At 43.1% G+C, this 27,799-nt stretch overlaps 1 protein-coding gene across 1 annotated transcript in view; it reads right to left on the bottom strand.

Annotated features, from left to right (window-relative positions):
- Nucleotides 1–27,799, bottom strand: part of NEDD4L (NEDD4 like E3 ubiquitin protein ligase) — a 315,260-nt gene that overhangs the window by 48,292 nt on the left and 239,169 nt on the right. The window contains exons 7-15 of the mRNA XM_087819121.1: nucleotides 24,216–24,277; nucleotides 23,953–24,055; nucleotides 22,215–22,381; nucleotides 16,360–16,492; nucleotides 15,127–15,306; nucleotides 12,498–12,572; nucleotides 5,617–5,748; nucleotides 4,983–5,102; nucleotides 3,703–3,900 (exon numbers count right to left, since the gene is read on the bottom strand). Of these exons, the coding sequence (XP_087675247.1) occupies nucleotides 3,703–3,900; nucleotides 4,983–5,102; nucleotides 5,617–5,748; nucleotides 12,498–12,572; nucleotides 15,127–15,306; nucleotides 16,360–16,492; nucleotides 22,215–22,381; nucleotides 23,953–24,055; nucleotides 24,216–24,277 (1,170 nt within the window). The remainder of the gene's footprint in view (nucleotides 1–3,702; nucleotides 3,901–4,982; nucleotides 5,103–5,616; nucleotides 5,749–12,497; nucleotides 12,573–15,126; nucleotides 15,307–16,359; nucleotides 16,493–22,214; nucleotides 22,382–23,952; nucleotides 24,056–24,215; nucleotides 24,278–27,799) is intronic.

Genomic DNA, 27,799 nt, shown 5'->3' with positions numbered 1-27,799 from the left:
GTGGGCCTTAGGGGTCATATTTGATTATACCAACAAAAATAAAAATAACGGCAGCAGCTGCACTCCCTCAAGCTCTGAAGGCTAAGTCTAGGAGGCACATTGAACCCCCCTTCCCCACTGAATCCCCTGAACAACCAAGGAGGCGGGCACTCCCAAGCTGATGGCACAGGTGGAGGGCAGCCAAGGCTCCAGATGATCATGACAACTTCAGGGATGCCAACAGCTGGAACACTAATGAGGCTCAAATGATAAGAATCTAAATAAATAAAATACGAAGAAGCATGCTCCACTGTCTCTCTCTGTCCTCTCAGCACAGTAAGAACACTCCCATTTCACATTTATTTCAGCATTTCCCATTTGTTTCTCTCAATACAGTTGAAAGGGGTTTTAAACAGAATGCAATCTCTTTAAAAACCAAAAAGGTTTCTTAGCAGAATCGTTATATATAAAACAAGGGAATGTTCACGGGTTCAAAAAACAACTGCTTTTTTCCTCATCCCAGAAGAGATCAACAACCACGCCTCAGCTACAATGAGCTTGGATCCAGGTAGAAAACAAACCTGAAAGGTCATTAAGGTAAACTCTTTTTCACTACCAAAACAAGCCAATGCTTTGTCCTGCAAGAGACATAAACACACTCACATAAACATGCTTCAAGCTGCTTCCTCAGCAAAAGCAACAAACTGAAGGCCTCTTATAATCTTTCCTTGGTCACCTGCTGGCCTCCAGCAGGCATCCGTGCCCTGCCCCAGGTGGGGACAAGTGAAGCAATGGCTGGGAGACTGGCTACAAGGAATCCTCACATGGACAGGGTTCAATGCCTCTTCTAGGTGTCACTAAGGGGTGAGAGCATGGTGGACAGGCTTTCAGGCTTGGGGTCTCAGACGTTATTCCAGAAGGGCAGCAGGCACACTGCTTTCACAGCAGGTCATGCTTTATAAACAGACATCAGCGGGAACTTTCCCCTATGCATGTAGACGGGAAATGTTGATCTGACCTTTCCATGCTCTGGTTTGGTGCAGGAATCTAGAGCACGCAGGCTGAGGGGGGCGGGAGTACTGTTTTCACTAGTCTCCACCTGTCCCACCAGCTTTCCTTCCTTTTTCACTACAGGGCTCAGATCTAAGAAAAACCATGCCAGCCTCTCATTTTTTCTCTCTTTTAAAAAAAATGAAGCAAGCCTTATCCAGTTTGGCTCAGTGGTTAGAGTGCTGGCCCGCGGACTGAAGGGTCCCAGGTTTGATTCCAGCCAAGGGCATGTACCTCAGTTGCAGGCTCCATTCCCCTCAAGGCTCATGTGGGAGGCAACCAATCGATGTGTCTCTCTCACATCGATGTGTCTCTCTCTCTCCTTTCTCCCTTCCACTCTCTCTGAAAAGCAATGGAAAAAATATCCTCGGGTGCGGATTAAAAATTTTAAAAAAATGGAGCAAATGCCAAACCAACTCAAGACAGATTTTTAAGCTGAAAATTATCTTTACAGTTCCCTCTATCCCTCCTCCATCTTTTGTCCGAATCAACAGGAAATGTAGAACATGCCTTCAACAGTGAGAGTTCTGTACAGGCCTTTGTCTGGAAGGAGAGAGAGCAGCTGGGCCAGCCCGTCCTGTCTGAGTTGAGTGAAGAAGGGGAATCACTGGGGGAATTTCCAGTTGTTACTGTGAGGATTTTCGACGATGGCAGCAGCAAAAGAATGTTGTTTTATAAGGAATTAAAAATTTAAATCAATCAGTCAATAACAAGCATCTGAGTAGAAAGGGACAACTGGAAATTCAAACTGGGTTTCATTCGGCAATGATGCAGGCAGTAAACAAAGCTGAGGCTGTTTAAAAGGAAACCTGCCCAGCTGCAATTACTCTGCAGTTGTGGTGCGGAGGCTGTGCAAAGGTTAGGGGATTTGGTTACTAAGCTAGTTCAGATTACTAAAATCAAAGCTTATGTTGGCAGGCCACAGTGGCTCCATACACTAATCCACCTACTTTTATACTATTTACCCATTCCTGGAGCTCCCATTCCTGGCTGAGGATTTGCAAAATTGGGTACTCGAGCAGGACAGCCACAGGTTCTATGTCGAGGAAAAAAAAGACTTAAAAACCAAATCCCCATTAGTCTGTTTCCCCCAAAGTTGCCTGCCTACCTCTTACTCTCATCTTGGCCCCAAACCTGTAATATGATCTGCAGACTCAAAGGTGAGTCAAACAAAGCTACATGTTATTATATGCCTTAGAGGTAGTTATGAGTTTAATGAATGTCACCAGGATCTAAACGATAAATCCACCTGGCAGGCTAGTCCTTTACTTTAAAGTAAGAACTTTTACAGTAGTTCTCACTAAGGGGCGCTTGCAAATGCGAGATAAGATTTTTGGTTGTCACTGTGGTGGGGGAGGGAGAGAAACGGTGGTTATTCAGTGGCAGGAACCAAGGATGTTAAGTGTCCTGCAGTAACAGGCACCGTCACAGTCCTGCCCCACATGCCAAGAATGTCCTCGCAGGGATGTGCTGCACCATGATCTACTCATAGGATTTGAGAGAGAGCCGTCTAGGCTACCTTGTCCAGTTCTCAAGGGACTGAATTAACATGGTCAAAATATAAATGACAGTCCAGGTCATGGTGGCCCAGCCCTCTTCATTAACACAACACTGCTGTTCTCACAACTGGACACACAGTGTCTTCACTGGAAATGAGGATTTAAAGCATGTGTTCACCGCTGATCCAAGACCAAGGAGCCAGGGCCACCGACAATCCCAAAACTCAGCCAGCCTTCACATCGCATCAGTTCTAAGCAAGCAGCACAGACGCTAGGAGGACTGAGTTAAACTCTGTCCCCGGACCATTAGTGGGGACCTAATGGACAGGAAGAAAAACGAACCTTTTGTAGCATGGGAAATAGAAACAAGAGAGCCAATTTCAGTTCAATCACAGGTCTACAGGTTATTAGTAGAAAAATATCACCCTTAAAAAAAAGATGTGCTACCTCAAATGAGCCACCACTGATTCAGCTAAAACACGAACTGACAGAGGAATATAAAGATATGCACATTCACTTTTAAACTATTTCATCTCGTCCAAGTTCACACAACACATAGGTTCTTTCTCACGCATGACTCGGGCACGTGGAAAGTCAAACTGGACAAAATGTTCACGAAACAAGAGCTACCACATTTACAACCAAGGTCCTTCAGTACATCTCTGACCCCACAGTTAAAGGTGTGAAATGCGGCAGAGAAGGGTAAAATACTACTCCAAGGTGAACGGTACAAACTAAAGGGACAAATCAAACAAAGATGGGTAATGTTAATAAAAATGCAAAGAGAAACTGAGAAGGGAAAATTATTTTTAGAAAGATTAGAGTTCCCATCACAACATCAGGAGAGGTGAAGCAGTAACATCAACATCCTTGCTCTATGGAGCACTGTTCCCCCTCCCCCCCAAATACGGTAAACTGTCAAAACTATCGCTTTCCAGGAGTGCCCTGGAGAAAAGGCATCCAAGCTGGTGCCAACAGCTGGCCCTGACTCTGCGCCCGTCTGTCACCTGCTCCCACGTGCGGAATCCCGCGGCAGGCTGAGAAGACCCTCTGGGGACAAGTTGGGTGTCAGTGAAATTTCTCTACAAGAACCATGAGTACGGAGTGAGGGGATGAAGGAACCAACGCCAGACCTCACGATGAAAACGGAGCCAAATAAAAGCAGCGGCCTTACCCATGTTGTAGTCTTTGTGTTATGGTCAATGAAGAAGGGCCGGCCGTTCGGCGCGATCCTCATTTCCCAGCCGGGTGGCAGGAAGCTCTGTGTGACTTTGTGTTGTGGTTTGGGGGAGTTGTAAGGTGATGGCTGTGGGGACTGTGGATTGGAAAGGGTATCTTTCACAGCCCGGCGTATGGGTGAATCCTTGGCACCCTAAGGAATAACAATGAGCATTAGAACTCTCGTCACGCGCTCCTCAGATGCGTCACAATGTACCTGGGCCTCACGAACGCTCCTCTTTGGAGAGGGGCAAGGGGAAGCTCCTAAGAAAACTATTTCTGTCATTTGTTTTCTTTGAATCAATCTAACTTTAGAGTTTTTTAATTGGTTAAACACACAACATTAATTACTTAAAACCACCATTCTTCGATAGCTACTAGATACATACCAAAAATACTGTTCTCTACTGAGAATTCTGAATGAAGACTCTACAGAGGGTGGAGAAAAAAGTGCCCCTGCTCCTAATGAGCTCACAGGCTAATGAAGAATGGGTTGACAACTTGCAGAGCACAGAAAGAAACCCCTAGGTCATCAAAGACAACCTCCTGGACTCGTATGGTTACCCATGACATTTATATCACAGTTTGGAAGAGAGCTATCATCCATTCCCACTCATCAGCATCTTAGGCCCAGGGCACAAAGAATCAAATCCCACAGCTGTCTCTAGGACACAGTCAAGTTTAAAACTCGAACGTCTGTGCTCTGGCTTCTCTAACTCTTTGACATGTGATGTTAAGCAATGGCACTCAGACCACATGAACAGGAGCACACGCAGATGCGCAGCAATGACTTAGCGGTGCAGATATGCATCAAAAACACGTATGCCCACACAATGACAGCCCCTACAGTCGAAAGGAAAAGAAATGATCAAAGCCACAGCTATGATTTAAAACTTAATATAAGCACTGGTATTTGAAAGAGTTACTATGCATGTCTAATGAGGTAACAGGCAAGGAGGAGAGAAACACAAGAATGGAAAAAGTTCTGAAAAGAGGGGCCCGCACGTCCAGCACAAGTCACCCCATGAGAATAAGAATCGGGCGAGAGTCCAGGGATGTGAGCTGGGCGGAACAGAGAAGCATGTAGTAAGGCTGCACAAGAACACCCTTCACCATGAACACAACGACTGATCAGACAGGAAGGTGGCTGTGAAACCGAAGTCCAAGTTAAGAGAGAAGAGAGAATGAGAAGTCACAGGATAGACGTGACCCCAGTTAGATGAGTAGCCTTCTCACCTCCAGTGGGGCAGATAAAGTTACTGTTGGCGAACTGAGGCTACGAGGCCGGCGGATCTGAGGCTCGATTAGGTGGTTGTTACTGTTTGTGGCGGATCCAGATGCACCATCTTCTGCAAGCTATGTTGGAGCAAAAACAAGTTAGCTTCATGTGAGGATCTCCCAGTGTGTATGGTTGGGAGTGTGGACCCAAACAACAACACAGCCAGCAGTAATGAGAGGTCTGGTCTATTTAAAGCATGGAGGAAATGATTAAACATAATAATGGGGGAGGGGGAAGGGTGGGGAAACACATTCAAGGGAAATAAAAATGAATCACTGGCCCAGCATGGAAACGAGTCTCAGGAAACACTGGGGGGTGCATCTTGGGAGAGGCATTACACTTTATCACAGGCTCTTACTTTGAAAATATCTTTCATGTGACATTTAAAAAATAATATATCTAGGGACAGGCTGATTAGGGAACCAAATTCTTCCTTAGGCATATACTTAAAATAAGGCATTTTCTTTGTGGGAAAACAAAATTTCTAAAACACAGGATCTCAGGACAAGACATAAACATCAGCAACATGGAGCTCATGTACATTTCAGCTTCGGCTGCCTGCAATTTTCGGTTGTATGGAGATCTGCATACCTGCATGATAGGCCGAGTCCAAGTGGTGGTTCGATTGTTATGATTGACATAGTATGTGCGTCCCTTAGCATCTTTCCTTTCTTCCCAGCCTGAAGGTAGGCCCGGCGTGGTGTGTACATAGGCCACTGATGGCTGTTTGTGTAAGAAATCATTGTTACTTAATGCAGTTGTTTTCTGGTAAGTTTAATAAAGTTATGTTCACTCAGGTAATTTTTTTTCTAGACAAAGATAATTCTATTTGTACCCAAAACATTAGTGTCCAAAAACAGATTTCCAGTAGCTTCAAATCCACTGTGAAATGAACCCCTATGGAGTCCAACATCTTACAGAACTCAGTTCTAACGCCCTGAAGTCTTAAATGCAAAGGTTGTTACTAATGTGATAAGAGACCAATACAACAATCTGTTTTAGATACTAAATTTTGCTGTCAAACTGTGTAGAGCTTAAAGGCATTTCAAACTGTCAAATGTCACTGTCTATGACAGGAATGCTTTGAATATTTTCCCCTCAATATAGCTGCCACAGAGATACTCTCCTAGCTTATTCCTAAATTTGTCATGAGTTTAGGGCCCTTACATTGTCTCTCTCAGAGAAAAAATACACAGAGCTCCTTCTCTAGGAGCTCTGCATTCACACCAGTGGCATATAATCAAGAGGACCGACCAGGACCCCCAGCTGCCCCAGCTCAGGAAGCCACCTGGCAAGCTGAGGTCAGAATTCTAGAGCCTGGTAGCCGAGGCTGCATTTCCCTTGCATGCCTATGAGGAGCTTGTCTCTTTACAGGGCGAAGGAAGCACAGGCAGGTTCCAGGTTTAGAGACATGTCCAGTATAGAGCGGCTATATTTAGACAGCCCAAATTAGATAGAAAAAGGATTCCTGAGACACTTCTGCTTGTAAGAGGCAGTCTGAGAAATGCAGTCGGGGGTGGAGGACTCTGAAATAGCAAGGATGTTTCAGTGACTCAAGGAGGCACCGAGATGGACATCTGAGGTCAACGCTGTCTCAGGAGGAAGTCCCAGATATATGGATGCTGCATATCAGATCCGTAATTGTGAAAGGGGTGCTACTCTAAGGGTGGGGGGGGGCTCAGAAACAAGAAGCTAACCACGGCTATCCAGGCTCCCAGGAGAAGGTAAAAGAAGCGAGAGGCCAAACATTATGTGAGATATAAAAGGAAGCCACTTCTTTCTGGCTACCATCTTCCCTAATGAGGACCTTCTCACCCTCCAGATGTTTTACCAGCTGTCACTTTCTTGATATTAGGCCAAGGATGTAGATCTCTTAGCCCAGCTTCTCCCCATGCTCATCCCACCTTTTGTGCATTATCAACAATGTACCCTGGCTGAGAAGGCCCATAGAGAGTCCCCAGTCCTCTGCAGGACCCTGGATTAGCATGTTCAAGGACACTATCATGTAATTCGGGGACTTCGGTTAATGAGGCTCCATATTCCACTTCCTGAGCTCAACAGCACATTCCAGAGAAAAAACTAACTGAGACCATGAAGCAGCTGCTTCAATGGTTATTTCTAAAACATTTTTACCAGGCAAGGCAAGAAAACTTTCTGCTAAAACTGCAACTATTTCCTTGACATTTCTCCAGATAAAGTCCAGAGGGCCCCACCACGGTTAATTCTAAGACTCTGACCATACAGCGTCCTGGACCGAGGTGCAGGATTCAACTAGAGCAGACAAAACACCAACACGCAGACATGATCCTCCCATGAGTATTTAAGTCAGATGAATTCGTCCACAGCCTGAAGTTCTTCCCTCCCTCCTCCTCTAGCTGTGGCAACAACAGAAAAGGGCTACTTCCAGTCTACTTCTTACCTGGGCACTACAAAAAAAGACTCTGCTAAATCAAGTTAGAACCCAAGTTGCACCTTAAGTTAGTGGTCCATTAGCCTGTGTGCAAAGTAAGTGCAATCAAGCTTTGACCTACTATTGGTCATATGATGACCAAAAATACTTTGGCTAAATGAAGTACTAAATGGAATTTGTTGCTTTTCTTGCTCCCCGTTGAGTTATTTTTGGGGCGAGGCAATGAGACAGGCCCTCAGAAAACTCTGTTCTGGAAACCTTAAGGATAGTTTTACAGTTATACCACCCCTGGACGGGGTATTTACGAGCAGCCTGATAAACTAGAATAGCCTGGCTATGTCGTGGGTAACCTCAGAATCGAGTTCTAAAGCTGAGTGACTTCCAGCACAGTATTCCAGCAACCAGGTTATTTTTGTAGGTCCAGTGAATAGGTCTAAACAGATATGGAAAATCAGGAGTGTAGCAGAGATTTTGATTAAAACGCCCATTGTACCTTCTATTGAGAACTGAATTGGTAACCCATAATCTAGTTCCACTTATGCGAGCTGGTGTTATTAAAATGTTCTCTTTTTAGCTTTCTTTCCAAATGACCATGGAGAACAACCTGTGCTGATGACTCCACTTGTGACTCAAAACACTGCCTCCCGCCACCCACAGCCAGGGAGGGGCAGGACTCAGCTTCTACAGGCAGACCACGGACCGGCCAGCTCTGAGCCGGTCCGACTCCCACTGCCTGTGTGTGTGAGAGTGCGTGTGCGTGTGTGTGTGTGCACACACACGTGCATTGCATTCTACCTTAAGACACAAGTTAATCAGTCAAGAGACAAGTTAAAACTGCTAGTAAGCTTAATTTAACATCCCACAGCTTTTCCTTCGAATATACTATCGTGTTTCCTAATGCCAAACAGCCATTTCGCTACAGCATCGTAGGGGCTCTGTTTATTTCATTAAAATGAAATAAACTTGATTATGTTTAGACCATAAATTTTCTATAGGCTTTTACAGATGATCAATGTCTGGCAGTATCGCCAATGCTCCAAGAGTCACTCAAACCCTGCCATTCCTGTCACCTCAGTTTATTTTAGGGTCTCAATAGGAAAGACCAGAAGGACTATGCTGTGTTCTTCCTCTCGTTTGATCTCTGAGAGGGCTTGTGCTTCGCTAGCTGGAAAGTATTCTTATTTGTGGTAAATCCAAGGGTTGTGGTTCTGCAGGTAAGAAGCAGGGTTTGCTTGGCACACTACAGAAATAAAAGCACTGCCAAAGAAAGACAGGTGGACCAAGATGGTTCATGCAACAGGGTACCCAGGACCAATGGGTGGGGTAGGGGGTCGAATGCTCACCAAAGTGGGAAGATTATATGAACTGGTGCATTCACATCGCTGAATATTATGTAATTATTAACATGTCCCAGAGGCATGACCGTAAGTGAAAAGTATCAATTTGCTCAGTGATATGTACATGAGATCACATTTATCTGCGTGTGCGTGTGTGTGTTGTGTGTGTGTTTGTGACAGCAGGACACAGCTCCAGTGTAAGAGTGTACGCTTCAGTGTGGGGCTGACACAGAGAGGGGCGGGAGCGGGTGTAAGAGGGAAAAACACGGTAGGAGATGGAACTGGAAAAGATAAAGGGCACTGGTGACAAGGGATAGTGATGATGGAAAAGGAACAGGTGTGATACTTGCAAACCCACTGAAACTTCAAATGTGGCCACAAAATAAGTTGGCTTATTGCAGCCAAAGATGACCAGGTACACAGACAGCCTGAGAGTAGGTAAAACATTCAGGAACTACTCCTATGGCCCAGTCCTTTAACATAAAAAACCAAAACACACTCATATTTGTGATTCATTGGTGAGGGAAGGAAGGGCACTGGCAAGAAGAGGGCCATGGTAAGGGCCACAGGGATCTCGTGCAGATCATCTCTCTGACCTGCCAGGAAGCTCCTACAAGGAGCCCAGCACCCTCACCACCAGTCTATCCCGTCATTTGATAGTACAGCTCCCACAACACCCCAACACTCCCAACACTCCACGGCCAATACAATGCAAACGTGGATGGAAGAGGGTGCTCATCAGCACTGAATTCTGCTAAAATTATTTCATGAAACGATCTCGTCCGTCCACCTTGCAGCTCTACTGCCACAGAAATTTCTAGTGCACAACAGGCAGTGTGCCAGTTCATTTGCAAGTTTGGGACTTCTAGTGGAGGCTGAGCCTGGCCCACCTGACACATGACTTTCACAAAAATTACTGTGGCTCAATAGCTTAAATGAGGCTGAGTTTTGCTGACTGCAAATTTGACTTTCCTGTGTATAATGCTAAGCATTAAATTCTAACACTGTTACAAAACTGTTCCTTTAAATCATCAACATCCTGAAGAAAATCAGCAATTATATATGTACTTAAAGGTGTCCTCAGGTAATAAGCAGTATAACAAACATAACAAAGGTGAAACAATAAGGAAAATTCGTCAAATAGCTAAAGCAGCTCCAAGCATAAACTATAAACTAGCCTGTCTTCAGGGATCAAATAGAAAATTGGCAACATACACAGTCAAATCCACCATTTAAAACAATGAATAATAACAGTAACAGATACTTTGCTTAGAGCAGGTATGGGGAACGTCCAGCCGACGGCTCTCGAAATCATTTGGTGGGGCTAGAAATTCAATAAATCTAGGAGCTTTTTTAATAGCTAATTATTAAGCTGATAATTTTGTATGGCCCAAGAATGATGTTATAAATATCCAAATGGCCCTTGGCAGAAAAAAGGTTCCCCACCCCTTGCTTAAGGAAACACCATTTTTGATAGACTTTAAACTTCTTAAATATATTCCCTTCCCTCCCACCCCCAAAGAAGTATATGAACACGTGTTCATTCCTGTGAGGAGGGTCTGTGATAGCAGAGAAAGTTCACTGGTTCAAGCTCATGACACAGAAAATCTAACTCAGCGTTTAAAATGTGGGGTAGAAAATACACAAGAGAGACAGCTCTGTGCACAACTAAAAACCCACTTGTGCAATCACATTCAGTTCCTGTGCCTCCCCCGATTCTCTTTCAGCCAAATTCATTTACCCAAGCATTCTAACAAACAGCAAAAGCTTATCAAAAGCACAAACCCTAAAAGGCAAAAATATATTCTAAATGGTCAAATTAAATGCACTTAACCAAAGCTTGACAGTCTTCCTAATAAAACTATATGAGACTGAAAATGGTTGAGTTTTACCCAGTACCTTCGAACAATGTGAAAGTGAAAGGTTTAAAATAAGAACGATGTACACCTCTGTAACACACAAAAAAGCCGATTGCACCCCAAAAAAGAAAAAAGGAACATATTCACCACTATAGAAAATACTAAAACGAACCCACAGTTTTGCCATTAAAGTCTGATCGAGGGCATCATTACCGTTGGCTCCTCACCACCCGTGACAGTTGATGAACGTGCTCTCCTAGTTGGGGCACTGGGCTGTTAAATGATAATTTACATCAGTGAAATGCACTTAGGGAGACCACCCGTGGTTTACTGAATCAGGAATCACTGCTGTGGCAGCCAGTGAGGCAGGTGACACGAATCAGAATCCTTGAAACCCATCCCGTCCAGATAAAGCTGAGCAATCACTGATGACCAGAGGCAAAAGGAACCCATCAACCTCCCACCCACAGAAGCCTCAGGGCTGCTGACTCAATTTGGCTCAAAGATGAATTGACAGCCTCCATAATGTGAGATGTCTTGTTCAGGAAAAAAAAAATGAAAACCACGATGGTTTTGGGCCCACTATTAAATAATGAGCAGGTTTTTAAATCTGCCACACTGAAAATTCAAATAAGAGGCCACTGGTGATCAGTGAGTTTACAGCTTCCCAGAGCACAAGGGAAGAGAGAGGAGTCATCAGTTTCCCGGAAAACGAGCTCTTTGGCAAGTAAAATTGACACTGATTGTGAAAAGGAGAGAAAGTGCCATTAATTCATCAAGGAAAATCACAGAAACATTAGGCTGAGGATCCCACCAGCCCATCAATGCTGATTGTTGTGTTTTGGGGAGGCCAGGACTGAAACCATCCCAGAAAGGACGCTCTTGTCAAGCTTCTCTCATCACCAGCACTCATTGGATACAAGGCACAAATGAATCCATTATTTTGACTATTAAAGTTGACTAGTATACTCATTAATTTATTTTGCAAGAGTAAAAGACTAAAAACCTAGGCAAAAACATCCTTCTGAGTGGTACAAAAGTATACACGATGGGGAAGACACTGTGGTCGCAAATCTGTATGTGCACTTTCCCCTCCTCACACATAATACAGTATTAGTGCTAAAAATAATCAAGGATTCGCAGTCATAAAAATATTGGTTATGGTCAAACATCAAATTGAACATGCTAAGACCACATATTTTTTCCCCTCCAAAAAAGAAACAAACTTACGTGTAACGTTTTCTTATTTTTTAATGTGTACACCAAACATCTCCCAAGGCAGGTCTGGTCTGCCTTCCAATTAGAATATACATTTTTATATATGTTCTATATTATTAAATGCTCTCCACTCTTCCATATCTGCTGCTAGTTACAAAAATCCTGGGAGAGTGGAAACAAGTTGTAGCTAATTCTTCAGTCAGTACAGCTGCCTTTAGAGAGAAGGTACAGCGGCCGCGTGGGGTTAGTTTAGGCCGTGGGCGTGGAAACCCAGGAGAGTTCTTCCTGTTTAAAAGGACTCAATATTGTCTTAAAATATAGGTCACCGGAGCATAGTGTGAGGGACTAAAATAAGTTTTTTAAAAATGTAATTATTAACGTATGCTGTTAGTTAAGTGAGCATATCAGAATTGGTAGTAATTTGGGTGAAAAACTAAGCAATGGAGTCTTTACCATCTCAGAGACTCTGGTGGCAAAAACAACTTTGCATTGGAATCCACTCTCCGGTGGGCGATTGGCTAGGAAATTCGCATGTCTCATTTGCATAGTAAATGCACTTTCACAGGAAAAACTCTTCCTCAGTAGCCCCGAGGATTTTGAATGAAAGCGGAAAGGGCCAACTGAGGACCCGAAATGAGCGCGGGTTACCGGTGGTAGATGAGCCTGCTCTGCGACCGCGTCGGTGACACTGCACGACCTCAGCCTGGAGGACGGCTCCCTCTGCTGAAGGGGAGGAAAGGACAGGGAGCATTAAGAAAACATTCTCGGAAACAAGTTTCACGGGCTTACGAAATACACCACTCAACCCTCCTCACTGCTCTACGATGACAATGACGGGAGGTAATGAAGCGAAACATCATCTTTTCAGAGTAATGAGGGTAATCCCTTCGGGACTCAAGGTATCTGCAACTTTCATTCTCAGTGTTTTCAACAGGCTGGGGTTTTGATTGGTCCTTAGTTAGAAATAACGGCAAAAAATAAGAGAGCAAGGTCAAAACGTGAAAGGGGACTCAACAGGTCACCACAACACTCTCGGGTTGCTTGAAAAGTGGAAGTAGGAAGCTGGAAGTCTTCTAACCTGCCTTGGGAAGCGACCTCTAGGTGAATTCCAGTGTGATATGGACAGAGGAAGGAATACTGATATATGGTTATTAAACACTTATTGACTGTTATTATCATTGACAAAGAACCAATTGGATTCTATATTCAGAGAAACTCCAATATAACCTTGTGCTACTTCTGAAGGGTCGAGTATTTACAATTTCGGCTTCTCAATGGAGTTGAAGTCCTACAGATAAGGAATGAGGGGAAATGAGGTTAACCTAATAAATCGAATGTGTAATGTATAATGTTCCTCTCATTTGTTTGCATTCATCTATGTAGTTTTTAAGAAAAGCCTAACAAGTCCAATCAGAGAACATAGCAGGTGACACACACAAAAGCCAGGGGTCTAATCAGCAACAGGTTCATCCAGGGGACATGTTTGTAGCATTTACTCATTTCTGATACTTTATTTTTTTAAAAATATTTTTACTGATTTCAGAGAGAGGAAAGGAGAGGGGAGAGACATAGAAACATCAATGATGAGTCACTGATCGGCTGCCTCCTGCACATTCCCTACTGGGGATGAGCCTGCAACCCAGGCCTGTGCCCTGACTGGGAATTGAATCGTGACCTCCGGGGTTCTAAGTTAATGCTCAACCACTAAGCCACACCGGCTGGGCTCATTTCTGATATTTTGCAATGATAAATAAAATGGGATAAGATCAAAGAAAGACTCTGTGGCAGTGAAGGGGATAGGGGACTATCCATGTCTTTCCGCAACAGTTGCCATGAAGGAGTCATTCTTTAGTAAAAGTTCGTGCTATTGTTCTGGAATAGAGTGACCCCAAGCAAAACTGGACAAGAGCCCCATATTCTTCTTTCTCAGGCACTTTTATTTAATAGCTGAACTGGACTGAACACAGTCTTAAAATAATTCTAACACTTGCACTTGGACGTTAAAGATATTTTACATAGCTTTAATAATTAAATGCAGGAGCTCCTTATACAAATAATTAGAGATGCTAACTTAATATTAATGCAGAAGAATATTATGATTTTTCACTTGGTAGACCAAAGGTGTATAATTGCTATAATTATTGCAGTACTTACTTCCTTTTATAGGTTTTAAATATACGGCTTCATTGCTTATATTGTTTCCATAGCAACAGTTTTACCAATTCAAATATCTCATATATGCAAACTCTTTTTTCCTGCCCCTTTTAGTACTAAGGTTTCATCTCAGTGGTATTTCTCTTTCTGAAAAACATTGATAGACTTTTAACATAAAACCACATTAAGTAAGTAATCACTGTACCTCCCACAAACTGGCCAATGGTGTTTTTCTAAATAAAAACACTGTAACTGAAGAAATAACACTTTTGTATTTACTTGCTTTTACATTGTATGCAGTCCTCCCCTCCACTTACATTTTATATTATTGTAATAATGACTACTTTTCTAGGATACCATTTTCAGTGATATCACTATTATCTTTACTATAGAACATATTTAAGTTCAATTTCTCAAAAAACTGAGACTGCATTTGTTTCCAGCTTAATGCACAAGCAGGCATTTTCTATGGGCTTCTCCTGCAGTTCTGTACTGTCAAGCACCCCCGGAGGTCTTCATGGCTGATTCTGCTGCTTCTCACTGGGGCCTAGCCCCGTCTGAAGCTTCTAGAAAGAGTCCCTAACTGCTAAGAACCCAAGTTCAAATGCTGTTATCCTAATGTCAGTGTTCCTATTCCACAACCCTTCACAAGGATTGGTTTTCTGGGACGTAGATGTTTTCTATCTCCCATTCAAATTTTGTCTTGGACGGGTCACTTGAAGACTACGCCTTCATCTGTGAAATGCGAATGATAACGCACGCAGACTATGACTTAAGAGGAGTGACAGGGAGGTCCAACCTCTCCTATGTCCCAATGCGAAAAGCCACCTTGGTGAGGAAAGGACTATGGCTGGGAGGAGAAATCTCACCAGGTTAAATCTGATCATTACAGAAGCCATGAACTCTTATTCTGTTGCATTCTTTTCAAATCAAGAAAGAGTCTCACCTGCTTGGGCTAATTTAGGCATAGTCCTGCTTCTCCTAGGTTAGGAGGAACTTTGGAGAATGTCAGAGTTACCTGGGAGCTGGAAGACCCTCGGTCATTATTTGCATACAAGACTCTCTTAGTGCAACAAAAAATGATAAAATATTTGTTTCACTTCTCAAACAGGACATGACTTACAATCAAAGAACCAAACTGCTCCCCATTGGAGTCGGGAGTAATCTGAAGCCTTCTGCTCAGTTCCTCGGACAGCTCCTGGGGGCTGGTCCGAGAGGATGGGGAGGAAGGTGGAGGGGGAAGCAGCGCCAGACTGAGGGAGTCTCCAGTGTTAGTCGATTCTTCCGAAATGGTCTCCCAAGACTATCAAGGAATGAGACGCCAAGGTAAATACTAGGAACAGGAATCCTTTCGTCCCCTCCCCAGCAATAACCATCGTCATAACTATAATTAACATTTACTGAGCACTTAGGAGGCAATCTTCTCAATAACTATGAGAAAGATGACTACTACCTTAATTAACATATGCAGAAACTGAGGCACAGAGGGGGACTTGCCCACGGTAACAGAGCTGGGAAGTGGCAGGACCAGGTTTTGAACAGAGGAAGCCAGGTTCCAGGGGCTGTGCTCTTAAACCACTTTATACCACCTCGCTGAGCTGGGACTGACTTCTAGCACTCGTTACTAAATTCATGGGTTAAAAGACAATCTCAAGAATTCACGGATGATTTCCATGGATGTCCTTTTACTCTAACTGCTGAGGATTCATAATGAAAGCAGCAGAAATGCTATAATCTGTAATTAAAAACTGGTAGAAAGCAACTTTCAGTAAATTTTTTTACAGAATCATTAATTTTGCTCTTCGGATTCTGATCACTGGAACATTTTGTAAATGACCTTCTTCCTAACATAATGTCTTTAATGGGTTTCTAGTACGTACACAGTGTGTTAAGGCAGCATGGAAGTTACGATAATTGTTCATTTGTTCTTCAATTCATAACTCTCCCTCCCCCAGTAACTTACCATAAACACTTCAGGGAAAAATTATCAACATTTCTATTCACCCATATTTGTATCTGCTTGGTTATAATAAATCTCTTTTGTGATGTCAAAAGCATTCAGTAAAAGCTTGGATGTGGTATGCAAACTAGTTATAGGGCTCACTCAATTGCAATTACAGAGTAAAAAAAAAATCTTAACATTCCCCTCCAAAGAACGTCCTTCCCTTTTGTAATGACAGAGATGCATGTATTCATCAAACGAGGCTGTGCCGAGCACTTTCTAAATTAATATCCCGATGGCTGTCAATTAGCTATGAGACCATTTAACAGCTTTTATGGAGAAAAGAAATCACAGCAGAGAATCAAGCTGGGGACAGGGGGAGGAGGGGCGCAGAGTCTGGGGAGGGGACAGTACCTCTGGGGCCTCCCCGCCCTCGGAGGGCTCGGGCTCCAGGTCCTCGCTGATGTGCCGGCGGGAGCGGAAGCGCCGGTGCGCCGCCTCCTGGTTGATCTGGCGGATGTTGCTGTCGGCCTCGGAGGACACATCCCTGGGGCAGGGCGTGGGGACAGGACACCGACATTGATAAGCGGCCCTTCAACAGGAGTCCAGTGCTCGCCAAGCGCCTTACGCCTACTAAAACGCCAGTGCTCGCGTGTTCAACAAACTTTGACAATGAGAATTCTCCCACCGTATTTTGGCCAAAGTATAGTCCTAGGTTCATTTCCAGCAAATAAATACAGCTTTTAAATGCATCTGTCACAGCGCTTTCCGTGTCTTTCAGGCAAACACACCAAAATGTACTGTCGTATTCAAGAAAGAAGAGAAACTGTAGCCTCAGGGATGTCAGGCCTCTCTAAGGAGAGGTGTCAGGCGTGACCCTTCTAGGAGTCTAGCAATGACAAGGTAGCAACTTTGGGTCACTGACAATGTACCAGAGTGTGCGCAGGACAAATGCAAGGCTGAGATGCGGGGGACAGTGCTCCTGACCCAACATGAATTTCTCCAGCTGCTGGGGATCTCATTTGGACAGAACCTCAGAATCATGACACTTTCTCCCTGTTCAACTACTTTTAGACGTCAAATATCAGGTGATAACAGCCCGGATAAACTGAGATTTGGAGAACACTGCTATGTCACACTCTATTTTTTGGTCATATAACTAACTCTCTCTTAGCTCAGGATCTGAAAGCACTGATTCCATCTTGAAAACTTTTGCAGTGAATTACAGGCAATGATCCTTTGGGAGAAATACTACTTAGAGGCTTTAGAGTAGAAGTTTAAATGTCAAAATGTTTTTTGGAGAAAACTCGCACAGACTCTTTCAATAAGACACTATATTCAGTTAACAAAAATGATGTTACAAGTTAATATTTCAAAATACTTGAAAACATTATTTTAGACTGACTGAAATATAGTATTAATCAAGGGCCCTTGTTTAGGATTTTTCCTAAAACGTTTAGGTTTTAAAGGTTCTAATACAGTCTCAAACAAACGAATGCTACATCCCAATAAAGAGCCTGTTGGGCTCCCAAATAGCGAAGAGCTTGCAACTAGCAGCCCGGCATACAAATAAACAGGCGACTCGTGAATGCCAGCTCCCGAGAGAGTTTAAGTCCTTCCAACAGACATCTTTACACTATCAACTTTACTGGTAAAAATAAAGGGTGCAGTATGAAGGTTGGCTTTCATTTAATCCGTATCAAAATGGTAATTTCTTATTATGAAAATCTGAATTAATGAAATTTTACTTCTGACACCCAACATGCAAACTTTTAAACTCTAACAGATACATATATCCTGCATATTTTATAGTAATATTAAAGTATAACTGGACTAAAAATAGGACACTAAATAGAGATACCTTCAGAAAAACAGACAATTATGCCCAGAAAGAAAATAATTAAAATAAAGAAACACACATATAAGTATACTAATAAAATTTCTGAAACCACCAAAACAGAATGATAAAAAAATGACACTATTAGGTATGTCAGAAAATGTAAATTGCTATTTGTGATTTTATGTCACTGCAGTCATTTTTACATGACATTTATTTCTTAAGCACACAATGATTATAAAAAGTAATTATAAGGTATTACAAAACTCACAAAGATTAGAAGATCAGAACAATCAAAATACCTTAATAATATATGTAAAACATTTCAATAGTGTCTAAAAAGGCAAAGGAAGCTTGGCATTTTCCGTTCCCCTTTTTATTGAGGGGGAAAGCAGTATCACTTTACAATGACTGGCTTTACTTAAAAACCTTTTCTACATAAGGGTGTCATTAAAATTTTAAATCTTCACGTGAAATATCAGTCATCATTTATTCAGTTAACACTGAGTGACCAATGTTTGCATGCTGGCTATGTGCCAGGAACTTACATGCACTTGAATTGTTACAGGGACTTCTGAGAGGCTGAGAAAAATAAGGCTTGTATCTCTCAGAAGTACACAAAATTCCATTATTTTGGAAGCACTAATTTTTTATTAAAGGGGGCATTTAAAATCAATTATGCCAATCTTCCTTACCCAACATGCTCAAATAATTAGCAATCTGTGTGAACCAGAAACAACTGAACAGCATAAAGCAGCAAGATACCTCTGATTTTGAAATTCCAAACACGGGGCTTTTACGGTCATTCGTGATAAAATGAAAATGTTCATGCCACGGAGGCCTTTGATTTAATTAAGCAACTGAATGAGAGGGTTTGGAATAGAAGTTGTTGAAACTGACTGGAAATTTAAATGGTCACTCATGGCCGGATGAACATGTAAAAATATCTCTAATCTGACAAATTAAAACAGAAAAATTGTTTTATTTGGGGCAAGAAAAAATTCAAGAAATGGCTATTTCGATTTTCTTCGGTCATTAATCTCCCATATGCATTCTCCATTTGACTTTCATGGGAAATGTACCAATGAATAAAGAAAACCCACAAATTTATCAAGTTTAGTGCCAACTGAAATCAGTGTGTCAGATCATTTACATTCATACACTAGTGACTATATTTAGATTTGACTGAATTAATGCTAAGATGGGGAAGACATATAGAGTGTTTTAGAAAGAGCTAAAAAAAAGTGAAAGTGAGTTTAACAATCTCATTTTCATTTATCATCTTAATGTAATTCCTCACCATTTAAAAACAATTGTAGTTTTTTTTACAGTAAAAGGTTTACAGTTTATGTTTAAATACGAAAAGGAAAAATCTAAAATTAGAGATGTTTTAAAGGCCACCATCGGACCTGAGGGGGCTGGGGTGTCCTCTCTGATTACCTTCTGCTCTAAAGTACTGCATCCAGGCCTAAACCTGCCCTCGACGGCTCAGGAAACCCTGCGCCTATAACCGCTTTCAGAAGTGACTCATCTGCAGTCATTCAGTTGAAGGCACTGGCTGAGCTCCTGCTCTGTGCCAGGTGCAAAGGGCACATCTGCCCCAACAGGGAATGAGAATATTCTGTGCTCCGCGCCAGGACTGGGAAGGCCTACGGCTTTCACAGGGACGCCGGGTGGCTCCCTAGCTGAAGGTGCATTAGGCTGACGGGAGCCAGAGGAAGGGGCATGTTCTAGTTTTGTTTTGCCTTTCTTGGGGGGCTGGGGGGTGGAGAGGGGGAACTAGCACAACCATGGAGGCAAAGAGAAAGAAATGAGGAAGCAGCCTCCATGATGGGGACACTTTGGTGCACTGGATGTTAATGACTGTGGTGGAGAGTCTGGGAGAGACAGGGTAGAGATGGACCTTATAAGAACAACCAGAGGGCACAGAGATTTTTCGGGGGCTTGAAGTTTGGGGCACAAGTCTAGTAAACAGGGTAAGAAATGAGAGTCACCAGGAAAGTCTTAATTGTTGGTTAGCACATGGTAATCACTATCTGATATCCTCAGATACAGCCTTTTATTTATTTTTTATTAAATTTATTGGGGTGACATTGGTTAATATGAACATACAGGTTTCAGGTGTGGGTTTCTATGTTACAAGATCTGTATACTGCACTGTGTGCCCACCGATACAGCCTTTTAATAAAGAGATTTCTTAGTATCAGTTTTCCCCTGAAGAGTATTGTATTCTGTGAAAAACTGACTTATGAAAACAATTACTTTTTAATTAAAACAATACTTTAATTTCGTAAGGCTTGAGAGCTTCTGGCCAAGCTAAATAAAGTTAAGGAGAAGGTACCCCGAATTCTCAAACAGTTCCGACGGGATGAAGAGGTCACTGGGGAAACCCACCCTGGCCTTAGCTAACCTTCCCCTTGCTTCCTAGGAGGAGCCACTCCCCCAGCTCCGCCCCGAGCTCTCCGAGGTCCTTCCTGGCTCCGCCCCTCCTTTGAGCTCAGCCGCCTTCACAGCTGGGGATGGTCCTTCACCGACTTCTCCCTAAACTACACATGGACCCGAGCCTGGATGAAGAACTACCTTTCCCACGTGGCTGGACTCCTGCTTTGGCAGCATTACACAAGTTACACCTTCTGTTTTAGTTTAGTTCTTTGGGGCAATGCCACCAAAGATGTTATGTTTAGAAAAACACATGAAGTTTTTTCTCAGTAATTCCCTCACTAGTTGCACAACTCTATGAGGTAGAGAAAGATGCAATTATCACCATTTATTCCCCCAAATACAGACTTTAGTCTACATAATTATTAATGAAGGTGAAACTTTCCATAGATGTATTGGTCATTAGTATTTCATCCTTTGTGACTTGCTAGTGGTCACTTTTCCACAGAGGTCACATGACACGCTGGTCCCCACAGAGTGCTATGTTTGAAGGTGCTTTCTCATGATGTTTAGCAAAGGTAGATTATGGTGTTTTGCTTAGGGTATCACTACTGAGATTATTCTAATCACTGCATGTAACCAAGTCCAAGATGAGTCCATTTGTTTAAAACTACAAATAGAGTCATCAAACGGCTTACACTAGTTTTAACAGCCATGGCCATTAATCAAAGAGAAATAGAAAAAAGTAAATAAAATACATTTTAAAAATCACTGAATCATTTCTATGGGGAAAAAGTAACAATACAAAAGAGTTCAGCATCACCCCAATGTTCAGATACTTATGCTGTCCTGGGAGCAATGAGCTGATGTCCATGCTGGGGAGTCCAAAGCTGACCAAGGACAGCTGATATTCACGAGAACCCAGCTGGGGGCTTAGGAAGGACTGGCTATTCGTTGCTGCAGGTTCTGCAAGCTCTAGCTCTCAATCAACAAAACCCAGACCAAACCACTAGGCCACCTTCCCCACCCAGACTCATAGGCAGAATATCTCTGCAATTTCTAAAGAGAAAAGGGTTATCAACATCACCACCCATCACACTGCTAATACCACTTGTTTCAAAAATGTCATCAGCAAATTTCCTTCAGAGTCTGGGGTAAGGAGAAAATGATCTCACCTGATCTACTTGACCTTTCGTACATATTGCAAATGATAGGACTCATTGATAAGTACCTCTTCATCTTGGCTGCTAGAGAACTCACGATTGCTACAATATTTTTTTCCTTATGCTTCTTTTAATACTTTGTTTTTACCTTTTATTGCCTATTAATAGTTTTAGGTCTTGTATACTGTGATTTGAAAATGAGCTACTTTGTATCCTTTTTTATAGTAGCTGAGGTTTAACTAGTGTTTACTTGCTATCATCAAACCAAAAATTGCCAAGTAAACAAAACAGTAATCACTGCACCGCATCCCTGAGGCTGGGGAGGAATTAGAAATAGTAATTACTAATTCTGAGTTTGCAACCCTCCCATGCGTTCCGAATTATAGCAACGGGGTGATATATAAATTCCCCCAAAAGGGAAAACAAAAAATTTTGAGAGGGTTTTCCAAATCAAATAATTAAAGGCACTAAAACCCCAAAATCTTAAGGAAAGGGGGAAATGGCAAAGCCAATTTGCTTGCTGTTTTCCATTCTGAGTCAGCGAGCAGAGGAAGCTGAAAAAGGGGGAAATGATATAATCACCAAACAAAAGACAGATCCACGAAACGTAACCTCTGCTTTGTGTTTCACAAATCTATACAAAGAACACAGACAAAATCAACCAGTTCACAAAACAGCTAAACATGATCAAAGGCAAGCGCTTCCTTATTACCCGCAAATTCCAACAGGCTGCCACGCGCGAACTCCACGGAGGGCAGCCCTGTGGTCCCACTGGGCCACATGCTTTTACAGATATGACACGTACTTCCCAGCCACGTCCCAAAGAGCTGCCACGTCCGGCCCTCCCTGCAGACGGGGAGCTATGTTCCTGACCCCCGCACAGTACTCACATCAAGCTTGGTCGGTGCCACTGAGTGGTCCGGTTGTTGTGGTTGACATAGTAAGTGCGACCCAAGTTGTCCACTTTTTCTTCCCAGCCGGGGGGCAGAGGTGGTGGAGGAAGCTCCTCCTGGTGCTGAGAAGCCGAGTCATTCGAGTCCACAACCTCCCACCCGTGCTGTGGAAGAAGATCACATGGAGGGTCATGAGCTTGGTTCTGCAGAGGTAAGGAAACGAGTCACAGTGCCATCTGTGTCCCTGCTCCACATCTGAAGAAATTCCCCCAAAGGGGCAAAAAACCCCCAATTCTAGAGGAGTTTTAAAAATAGTTTGAGCAACAGCCAACTAACTGTGGCCATTCTGCCTTCTAAGATGACTGTAGTAGGAGCCACAGGGAGTCGGGATGCACTGTCTGCTGTGTTACTAAGTCACATCCCACTCCTTCCATGTTTCACGTTCGTTATTTTGACCTGAAGGCCTCCAGGGCTGTACACAAAGCCAGGCACTGACATGGGTCATGTTACAGCTGCTGTCTTTTCAACATCTGCCGAAGGTAAAGGGGAGCTGGGGAAGATGGGCTGTATGCGATGTACCCTAACAGAAATCACAGCAGAGTCACTGGGAGGCCGGGGGCTCTATCCTTCCCTGGGGTGGGGGTGAGGGGTGGGGGCGGCACTAGCTGGCTTTGTGATCAGGGGGCCGGAGGAGGTCTGGATGCTATGGGGTTCTAAATGAGACACTCCCCACTCGCTGGGGCCACGGAAACAGGCTCATGGGACCAGAGTTACATTTTTGCAACACATATTTTAGGCATTAAGTAGTCCTCCCTAACATCCCCTAGTAAAGTCACTGGAAAATTAAGTAAATTCACGGGTTACTGCAGTTGGAAGGTTAGAAGAGTGTAAAAAAATTCCTTGGATTTGAGATAAAAATCTGATGTGCTTGTGAAATCTTAACATTCGTGACTGTCTACCACCCACTTCACTCCTCCTCACAGATGAAACACGGCCTGGAAATCCGACCTCTTGGTCCGAAGAGGGTTCGGGTGACTTGCCCACATAGTCACACATCACATATATGCAACAGCTGCAAGCAGATGTGTAAATGAGCCATAGAGAGGCCTTGTTTAGTGGACATTTTCAGGACAAGATGAGAATCGAACAAAATAGCACTGTCTAAGGGTGGCGCTGAGAAGGAACCTCGCGACCCACAGTATAGTTATGTGACTAGAAAGTTAAAAGGCAGCTAGGCTAGGAGGGAAAAAAAGAAAATTCCTCTGGACAGCTCATCCCAAAATGGCATTTCCAGAGTAAAGCTTTCCTAGTGTGCGCTATCACCTATGGGCCAAATGAGTAAGAAGCCTAGGGAAGATTTTCTAAAGCCCTCGATCCGCTCTGAAGCAATTCCAAGTGCTAAAAGGAATTTACAAAGAGTGGCAAGTCCACGGCAAGAAGACAACTAAATATGTGAGGGGAATGTCACATGGGGGGGGGGCTATTCATAAAACACAGGTTTAACGTTTTATAAAGAGAAACCTCTTCAATTATTAGTAACGTAAGATGAAAAGTTCATCTTTTTTACTAAAAACAAACACACCAGTAAACGAGCAAAGACAGATTCATGGGGACTTTTAAGTTTTTTCATACTTAAAACTTTATAAACTTTTATTCCCTTAAGTAATAAAGTCTTAAGGTGAAATATTTATATGATCTCAGGCAAGGAAGAGAGAGCCAGGCCTGAAGCTCTTACCTCCGAATCGTCCCTCAGCTCACTGCTTTCTTCATCTTGACCCCCATTTTTCGGCATATAGGCCATTTTCAATCGCAAAAATCCCTTTACTCGAGATTTATGACTGTGTGACAGAAGAACACTGGTTATAAAGGACATGACTTGGCTACATCGTTCATATTTATGATGACTTTTGAAAAAGATGAGAGAGGAAAAGATGCTGAATCTTCCTCAGAGCAAACCAATAACCAGGGCATAAAGGCCGCCCGCCCCCGGGGCCTCACCTTCTAGGTCTGAGGAGAAAGTCCTTGAATGTGTAGGGTCGCTCCATGGTTGGGTCTTCTGTCTACAGGAAGAAAAAGGAAGTTTCAACACTCCTGAAAGGTTGAATTGTTAGATGCCCCAAACTGGATTATAGAGAGTCCATTTTCGTTTTAGAACGTGGGAAAGGTGGAGACAGAGTGGGTTCCTCAACCAGTACTTGACAATTAATTAAACACTTTATATAGGTCATGGAACTTTATCCACCCAAGGTCCACTAGATGTCACTATCAACATCCGCTTTTAGGAGCCAACTCCAGCCTTAGACAAATGACAAAACGATTGTGGTCCACGCCAAGTAAAATTTCTAACTGCGGGGCGGAGGCCTTCATCTCACACACTGATGAACGTCGGAGAACCTGTGGTCCCTGGCGATTTCTTGTGGCTGTCATCCAAGAAACTAAAGATGGAGTTAACAGGGAAATTTATGCCACATCTAATCTGTGACGCAAATTTACTGTATTTTTAACATTAAAGTATCATGTCATCAGCCTAAGATATAGTCATTGGAAGGTTATCTCCGCAGAGACTATCCTAGGTGGCTTCATGAAGCTATGAATGCAATTATAACATGTATCCATTTTTCAAAGAAACCAAAAGACTGCCAAATCAGTCGATCAAAGCAAGCTGGAAATTAGAAAAATAAATGTTATTATTTCATTAATTTTTAAACACAATATGTAGTAAAACCTCAAAAACCCAGACTCTTAATGAAGCACAATGTAGAATATTGACTTCTATAGCAAGAGAGACAAACCACAACACAATGATTTTTTTGGTATCAGAGGGGTATGTGTGTATGCATTTACTTTTGAAACATGTTTGTCATTCCCCACTTTAAACTCCTGATAGCCTCTTAATTTGCTTATAAAAATATGGAAATTCTTCCCTATGGCCTACAAGGTCAAGGAGAATCTAGCTCGTAATTACCTATAACCTCACTGTGAACCAGTCCCTCTGGTCACACCTCACTCGAACTGGCCTCTTCTGTCCTGTGCGCACATGGCATTCAATCCTGCCCGAGCTGGTCCTCCTGCTGGACAGCTCTGGCTCCAGAGGCCATGGCTGCTTCTGCTTTGCCATCTGGGTCTGAGATCCAGGGTCATATCCTCACATATCACAGCTTAAATTGCTTCCAGTAGGCTCCCCTTATCATCTTCTAGGAAGAACATCCTGACTTATCTCCCTCCTTTTCACTATCTTAAATTATCCTCTTCATTTATTTATTTACTAGTTTATCACCCATCACTTCTAGAATGTTAGCTCAGATCAGAGACTTGGATTTGCTCACCACTGTATCATGGTGCCAAGAACACCGCCTGGCACGAAGAAGGCACCTGGGCGAGTAGCTGATTAATTCACCTGACATGCTTCTCTGGACTGTTCGCTAAGGCAGTAGAGATCGATTCTGGCCTGGGGTTCAAAATGGTTTCAGATGTGTGGTCCCATCCCAGGTGAGTGGGAAAGTCCTGAGAGGTGGAGAATTGGGAGGAAGGGTAGTTCAAGCTGAGGAAATCAGCAGCATGAACAGGGTAAGCAGCAGGCATAAGCAATCTCGGAGCAGTGGAGAGCCCAAGAGTGAACAAGAAAACCACAGGGCTCAGAGGAGCTCTGGAAAATGAGACTATCCATAACTACATAGTTTAAATGACAAACACCACACAGATCAAGAGATAGACCTCCTAGGCCCGTGTCCTGGCTTTGTTATTTACATAGACACGTGGCCATAAAAATGGGAGAATTGAGTCTGAGGGCCAAGAATGAAAGTGGATCACAATTCTAAAATTACCCTCTTTCATCTGGAAGCATCTGATAAGTATACAGCACAGAGGAATCCATGATCAAAGGGGAAAAAAGGAGTTTCTTTTTTTACTCCTTACCTGAGGATATTTTTTCCATAGCTTTTCCGAGAGTGGAAGAGAGCAAGAGAGGGTGGTGGGGTGGTGGGGGGAGACGGACCAGCAACCCAGGTACGTGCCCTTGACCAGGAATCAAACCCGTGACCCTTGGGTGCGTGGGGCCCACGCTCTAACCAATGAACCACACCTGCCAGGGCAAGTTTCTTTTCTTTCTCATGATCACTCCTTACTCTTTCCTATTAGGGTACAATGACAGAGCTGACACGGCCTCCTCTGGCCGCTGTGACTCTCTCACATGCAGAGGGCACCCGGCTTCACACCACCCTCCCTGCCCGCCTCTCCTTCACGTGTGTACCTGGCAGAGTTCCAACCTGGGCTCACAATGGCCCACAAGGCCCAGCAGGGCACGGAATCAACCCAGGGACCCAGCCTTGGGCAGTGAGCCGAGGACCCATGCGCACCAGATCCGAGATGCCAAAGCGCATTGAGCATCCACGGAAGGGGCTGCTCCTAACTGGTCCCCTGAGATGCTGGGGCCCCTCTGACCCTCTCGTCTTCCTGGTCAGCAGCTTGGGGTGTGGGAATTTACAGCGAAGAATTTCAAAGCAAGGTTTTTCCACTGCAAACACCAATGTCCACTGGAACTGCACCAATACACCTGCAGGACTCCAGCAAGGGGAGAAGGTCCTGCAGCAAACGTCTTACTAAGTTTAAAACGTTTCTTTACCAAAAACACACTCAGAAAACGCAAAATAGAATATTTAATTATTAAAAATAATTTTTTAACAATCATGAGAGATTACGCCAAGTTCAGCTTTACTGCCTCGAATCTTCTCCATCGAGCTCCTGATTTAGAAAAGAGCTTCATTCAAATGCTGGCAACTTCTTAGACGAAATCAAGGCAGGTAATTTTTTTAAAAAAGGAATAAAGGTTCACGGTATCTTGGGGCAACAAAAGAAAGCCTCATTTCTGGTTTCCAATGCCTTATAATAATTACGTGCATAGGTATGTCAACGTAAAGTCATAGATAACTATTTTGCTAATACTAATTTCAAAAATAATTCCAAGTTTCAGGGCCTTTTCTTATTAAATATTCTTTGTACATTAGATATGTAAAACTAGAGAGAAACAGCCTCAGGTAGGAAGAAAAAGATAAATAAAAAATCACTAAGTAAAACTAGTACATTTTGGAATCCCTCCAATCCCAGTCCCCGCTCCGCCCCCAACAGCCAGAATTATCTGAGGAAAAGGGAATCCAGAACCATCCATTTCTGACCCAAGCCACTCTGGACTGATCCTAACATGTGCTATCCAGTATGGGAGCTGTTTGCCATATGTGGCTTGTTAATTTAAATTTTAATAAATTAAAATGAAATAAAATGATAAATTCAGTTCCTCGGTCACATTCGCCATATCTCAAATGCTCAGCTACCATGTGTGGCTACTGCACTGGAAGCCACCTGAGGGAGGGGCTTGCTTCAGGGACTCTTTCTCAGGTTAGAATCATGCCCATCAGCAAATATATGCAGAAGGAATAGATTCTCTGTTAGCTAATGAGGCTGTATATAATTAATTAATAATCAAACACCCAATCAGAGTCCTTAAACCTCAAGAAGGCCTGAGTGGGTTGGCGATGGCCACTTTAACCCATATTACTGCTTTCTATTATTTTCTCTCATTACTAATG

Source organism: Miniopterus natalensis, chromosome 7 (assembly GCF_054644295.1).
Source record: "Miniopterus natalensis isolate mMinNat1 chromosome 7, mMinNat1.hap1, whole genome shotgun sequence".
NCBI classification, from domain to species: Eukaryota; Metazoa; Chordata; class Mammalia; order Chiroptera; family Miniopteridae; genus Miniopterus; species Miniopterus natalensis.
This window is presented reverse-complemented; position numbering and strand designations above follow the sequence as displayed.